The 6,215-nt window shown below is 32.5% G+C and overlaps 1 protein-coding gene across 1 annotated transcript; it reads left to right on the top strand.

The window, feature by feature from the left end:
- The first annotated feature begins 1,162 nt into the window (after positions 1 to 1,162).
- On the top strand, positions 1,163 to 5,427 carry LOC140874682 (uncharacterized). The gene is made up of 6 exons (XM_073278039.1): positions 1,163 to 1,617; positions 1,961 to 2,159; positions 2,421 to 2,493; positions 3,074 to 3,123; positions 3,480 to 3,593; positions 4,924 to 5,427. The coding sequence occupies exons 1-6, from the start codon at positions 1,383 to 1,385 to the stop codon at positions 5,036 to 5,038; spliced, it is 786 nt and encodes a 261-aa protein (XP_073134140.1). The 5' UTR covers positions 1,163 to 1,382; the 3' UTR covers positions 5,039 to 5,427.
- Positions 5,428 to 6,215: the final 788 nt, after the last annotated feature.

Genomic DNA, 6,215 nt, shown 5'->3' with positions numbered 1-6,215 from the left:
TGCAAACCAAGAACGATGGAGAAGTCTCTTGAAGTGAAAGGAATGAAAATATCACCACCAACAATGAACGAGCATGAAGGTCTATCGAATCTTTTAAAAAGATAGTCTGCTCTGCCACTACTCACAAGAAGAACCGACATGTCTATCTATTTGTCAACTGAAGTATCCTTTATCCTACTCAGTTGTTCATTCCCTATAATCGGTTTCAACTCTTTCATAATTTTTTTACAATAAGCAGGGGAACATCGTGTAAATATTACCTTCCTACTATTCATCAACTCAACATCATCACTTATTTTCTCTTCGTCAGCAATTTCTAATATTTAAAAATTAGTGCAAAATATTATCATTATCAAAGAATAAAACATGAAACGGTAAAGAACAAAACAATTATATTTGGGAACAATTTGGTATGTATTTACAAAAATTGGTCATTCGTTAAGTTAGCAATATAACACTATCCAATATATATTCACAACAACAAAACCGTCAAATTTCATAACAATATGTCATTAATTTATAAAGATTGATCCTTCTAAACCAAGATATACTTTAACAAACATTTTCAACAACAAAACCCTAACAATTGGGGATAAAATATTTATAATGAAGAACTGTAACAAATAAATACGAACTTCAGAATAATGCCTCAAATTTTTCGACAAAAATATCGATCAAAACATAACAAATTATGTAAACAAGAAAAGTAGGAACAAATTTGACAACAAAACCCTAAAAATTGGGACAAAACGAAACTATCAAATATTTTTTTTAAAAAAAGATCAAAATTATTCATCAAAACGCAAAAATTCTGAGTCATTCGCGAAAAATAATATATTGTTATTGATTTCAATAATGGAATACATATTTAACCTGTTTTCGATTTTTTCTCCTTCATCACTTTGGGCGATTTCTTTCCCTTCCTCACTGTAGCTGCGCCAGCACCTGGCATTTCTTTTGAATGTTTGCTTCGTCTCGTTATCGGTGTCATCGTCTCGACTAACAAGCTTGTCGCGAGAGATCACTGATCTCTGTCGTCGAAGAAAAATGATTGATGTGAGAGGGAAATAAACATCTCGATAATATTAAGTATTTCAAAATTGGAGAAAGAGTATTGTGGTGTTATCAAACAAACTGGGGGTTAATATGATAAATTAGTCACAAATAGAAAATTCAAACAATGTATTGTCTGGGACTTGGAACAAAAAACTTGGCACACAAGAACTGAGGAAGGATTTGAGTTTCCTTTTGTTGATTTATCGGCAATTTCCCCAATTTTCAACTCAAAAGTGTTGTAAATTTACCCTTGTGTCCTGGTTTTAGTAGTATTTATAAAGTTGGATGGATGGGATGGGTGTCATTAATTGCCCAACACGGAAGCCATGGGCACCACCGGCGCCATCAAGAAGCGCAAGCGGAAATCAAAAAGCGAAGTAAAATCTAAAATCAAAATCAACGGAAAAAAGAAGAATAAAATTGAAGCTATGGCCGACAAACAGCAAAGAAACGACGCCGCCCAATTGTCAACCGCCTCGCAGCAGCTGGAATTTTTCCTTCACCAGTATCAATCCTCCAACGGCGTGCAGCTTTCGTCCCTCGAGCTCGATTCTCTTAAAGGTGATCTCTGCCGCATTCTTATTATATTTTGTTAATTTAATAATGCATGGTCAATTAGGGGAAGGGCCTTTTGAGGGGGTTTATGGTTCTAAAATCAACAAAAAGGGTCCGTTTCCTTGTTAGGCTGGGACAATTGGTTTACTTTTCAAAAGATGTCACTTCATTCAAGCTCTAAATTATTATTGGAAATAAGTTTGCGGTTTGCCTAATCGCCTTGGCTCGACCGACCTATTGAAAATGTTTTTCATACAATGTTGCCTGTGTGTATTTCTTTCAGAATTTTTCTCTCTTTAAAGTGTATTAACATGGGCTTACTTTGGAGATGACAATTTTCTTGGTGCAGAAGCACGCTTTATTGAGCTATGTCACGGTCCAGCCCAAAACACCACCAGAAACTTGGGTGAGTACATGAAGGTTGCTTTTGGATCTTCGTGGAAAGAAGTGCTTTGTGAAAAGCATATTCAAGAAGGACAACTTGATCCTGGAAATCCTGCTCTTCTTGTAATTAGCCTATCAGCACTAAGATCACTGGAACTTCTCAGGTTTAATGCTTTTCATCCATTTACTTAATGCATATTTTTTTGTGGTTTCTGTAAATAAGTCTTACTTAGTTTTCTGGAATCCAAAAATTATTCTTTTTGCAGTGTGATCTGTACATGTGGATATTTTTTCATACATATTCACTCAACCCCAAATGCCCTCCCCAATGCGAAATAAAAAGCAGCAATTATATCTCTACTTGTTTGCGTGTATATATTTCGAATTTTTGCAGTGTGATTGACCTGTAAATTTTTCTTTTGCAGGGAATTGCGACCTCTGACAAAAGACTGTCATGCGGCTAAGCTATTCTCTAAGCATATGAAGGTTGAGGAGCAGGTGCTGAATCTTATTGTAAACATATATATGATTGATGGCATGCTTCGCATAGTATATTTTTTTATATTTGGAATCAAAACATTTGATCAATTCAAGGTGCATTATTTACTATTTGTAAAAACTTTGTTTGGGAAATATTACTGCGGCAGATATTAAGTAAATTGTCTGTTGCTTAAAATAAATTAAACCTATATCCTTATATATTATATGTATGAACAGATAGCCTTATGGAGGTGGAAAGATGTGCACAATATTAGTTTCAGTTGAAATTCAAGCTTCAAATAACTTATTCAGATCCCTCCTTCTGAAACACAAACTTATGTTATTCACTGATTGACTAAAACGAACACCTTCAGGGTTTTGTAAAATACCGGTGTATGCAAAAGCTACTTCGTAATTATTCCCATGGTAAATATGCTCACTGTATCTATTCCCCATTGTAAATGGCACTAATAAGTGTTGGTTAGCAGCTGTCATCTCTCTCTCTCTCTCTCTCTCTCAGTAGTCAGGGTTTTAATTTACACTGATCTCGACAATGTTCTTATATAAATAATATTCTCTTTGTTGGTGATGTTAACAGGTGTTCATGTTAAAGAATCGTGTTAATATTTCTAGTGGGACGCCAAGCAGGTGCATGATGCTAGAATTTTGTTTATATTCTAATTGTGATTTCTTATCGCGGCTTTTTTAATTCACTATCCTCTCTATATTCTGGTTTCACTTAAGTTCCTATTGATTTATTGTACTTTTCCTAATCTTAGAGAACTTTCTTTACTTTCTGAGTTTTGTAGAACTAGTTAATGGTTTCTGGGCTTGTAAAGTTATCATCTATATTTCTAGAATAATACGTCTGTATATATTTAGACTAGTGTACGTGCACTTGTTATATGGAGAGAATTTAAGAAAGATCACTGACCCGTATTTAGAAATTTCGTATAGTTTGGCTGTTTCACTGTTTGTTAATGTGTTTGACCATTTTGTTACAGAATCAAGAAATTAATAGACATGGAAGCATTGGGTTTATCTCGATTAGCAGTGATTGTACTTGACATGCACACAGATGTCAAAGGCTATTCCTTGTTCACCCTCCCTCAAGTCAGGTTTGACTCCTGTTTAAGTTTTCCAGTATGATATATGCTGAATAAGATTCCATAAAAATGTTGTAAGGCTGATGTGTTAGGTGCATTACATTATAACATCGTAATATTTGCATTAAAAAACCTTGCCTTAGGCTCCACGTTTTTAGCTGTGCTTTGAAATCATTAGTCACAAATATATTTTAATTGTAATGGTGCTATTTTACAGTAATCTTGATTCCACTTTTGAAAAAACATGGAACATATATTTGAAAATTCAATGTATAAATCTGTAGTCATTCAACACAATATATGAACTATGAAGTTGGTTGCAATTATTGTTTTACCCTAGAGGATTGTCCTCCCATTTGGGTGATCAATATTTTTTACTATAGAAACACAACGCTCTGCTTCTCAGATTAAAAATTCTTGGTAATGTTTAGTAATTTTTTCGGTTGTTTCATATTTTTTGGGTTAGAGATGTTATATCATTTATATCTAGTTGTTTTAGACATTATTGTTGATGTATTTTAAAAATATGATATGATGTATTTGAGGTATAAAAAAAAAGATGGTATAATCATAGGGGGATTTTTTGGAAATGACAATAAGTTGAGTTAAAAGTAATCCCTTAGGGATTTAAGTAGATTGGGACTGAATAGTCTAGAGATTTTTTTTATCATGGGCTCAAATGAATTGGGTCTAGAAGTTACTTAAGAAGGGGAAAGGAAAATAAATAACACAAGAATGAGGTAGAGGGGCAGTCAGTCACGTTTTCTTTCAGTTTGTGTGTTAGCGTGAGCCAAGGCAAGGTAGAGGAATATTTTCTTCTTCTCTTATATTTTATTGATATTTTAGTGCTCATTGTACTAATATTAACTTTTATTTTAGTGCTCCTTGTAATAAGGAGAGTTATATTACCTTTTATTTTAGTGCTCGTTGTAATAGGAGAGTTATATTACCTTTTTTGTTTCAGAACTAAATATTGAAATATCATATTTTTAATTTTATATATTTGTGATTGTGGTCTTATCATTATGACTATATTGAGATGAATAAGGTGAAGTTTTATCTTACCTTTTTTGTTTCAGAACTAATACCGATATATCATATTTTATATATTTGTGATTGTGGACCCGTGGTCTTATCATAATGACCATATTGAGACGGGAATAAGGTGAAGTTTGTTCTTTTAGCAGATTGTATTCGAGGACGTGATGCTTGTTAGGTTTTATTTTAGGAGAATGATAATGGTTTTTGGAAAATGTATCCAAACCCCGTTACATCTTGCTAGAATTGTATAAACACATTTTTCATTCGGAGTTCTCATTTTTACCCCTTTCTATTTTTACAGAAATGAGTTTTGGGACTTGTATAAGAGCTTTTTACATCAACCACTACTGAAAGGCGATCTTCGCATATGTCTGTATGGTCCAGTACCCAGCGTTTCAGAGAGAAAGAAGAAATAGGTGACAAAGCTAGCTATGATGCATATAAATGTTGACATTTTGTGGACTGATGTGATACCAAATGCATCTGGGACTGTAGAACGGGTATCAAAAAGTGTCGTACTAGGCCCCTTGGTCGAGTTCTTAAAATTTTTTATGCCCAGAAGACCGTAATAAGTCTGAAACTATGAGTAACAATTGTTATGTACGCATTATACCTCATCGGAGGATCGTTGTGCTTTTATTTTATAAAAATAGTTAGGAAATAGGAATGAACCCAACCTAAGGTTATCTTATGGACACAACACAAAGCATAATTAGATGTGTGGTAAGAAAAATCAGGTGAAAATTGTTTTTTTGTATTGCTTTTTTGTTTTATTTTTTTACCTTATCAAATTTTAGTTCTAGCTCGTTATCGTTGTGTGTGTTTTTTTTTGTTGCATTTTCGTTATTTTTTGGACTTGGCGTTGACATTGAACTAATGAAATCAATGTAGTGTTGATCTGATGTGTTTAATATCAAATCAATGCTCCCAAATAGAAAAAGAATAAAATTGTCAAAAATAGAAATTTACATTATTATAATTGAAATTTAATATGATATAAGATCAAAATCGTAAATTAACAAAATTATAAAGCAATAATGCTGGCAATAATGCTGGTCTTTTCGAAATTTAATAGTAGGAACACTTTTTAGAGGGGGACTTGATGGGGATGCCACATCTTGAAGAGTTTATTAAAAAATACAATTGTGGATTTTTTTAAATCAGTTTAATATTAAAAAATTGTGATGATAATAATCATATGATTATTTAAATTTGTTTATTTTGTGTTTGGTTCTGTAAATTATATTACTTGTTTTGAATTTTGACTTTTTTTAGTAGAATGTTGATATGTCACGCGAACATATAAGAATTTCTCGTGATCCATTTGGCTTATTTATTTTGTGTCGTGTGATTTCGAGACTACAGTAAAAATAAAACTTATCATATAGTCGTTATTTTAATCATAATATTAATCAAGCCAAATTGAGTATAATTAATTTTACATATAAAAACTTCTATGAAATCATCTCAAATGTCAAATTTGTGATAAAGATTTTCGATCCGATCGGACTCATGAACTTTTTTATATATATTACAAGTATTGCTTTTATTTTATTTTTTTTTACATATATGGATCGAATCGTCCGTCTCACA

Source organism: Henckelia pumila, chromosome 1 (assembly GCF_033568475.1).
Source record: "Henckelia pumila isolate YLH828 chromosome 1, ASM3356847v2, whole genome shotgun sequence".
Taxonomy (NCBI): domain Eukaryota; kingdom Viridiplantae; phylum Streptophyta; class Magnoliopsida; order Lamiales; family Gesneriaceae; genus Henckelia; species Henckelia pumila.
Note: the sequence above shows the minus strand (reverse complement) of the source record. Positions and strands in the feature narration are given on the sequence as shown.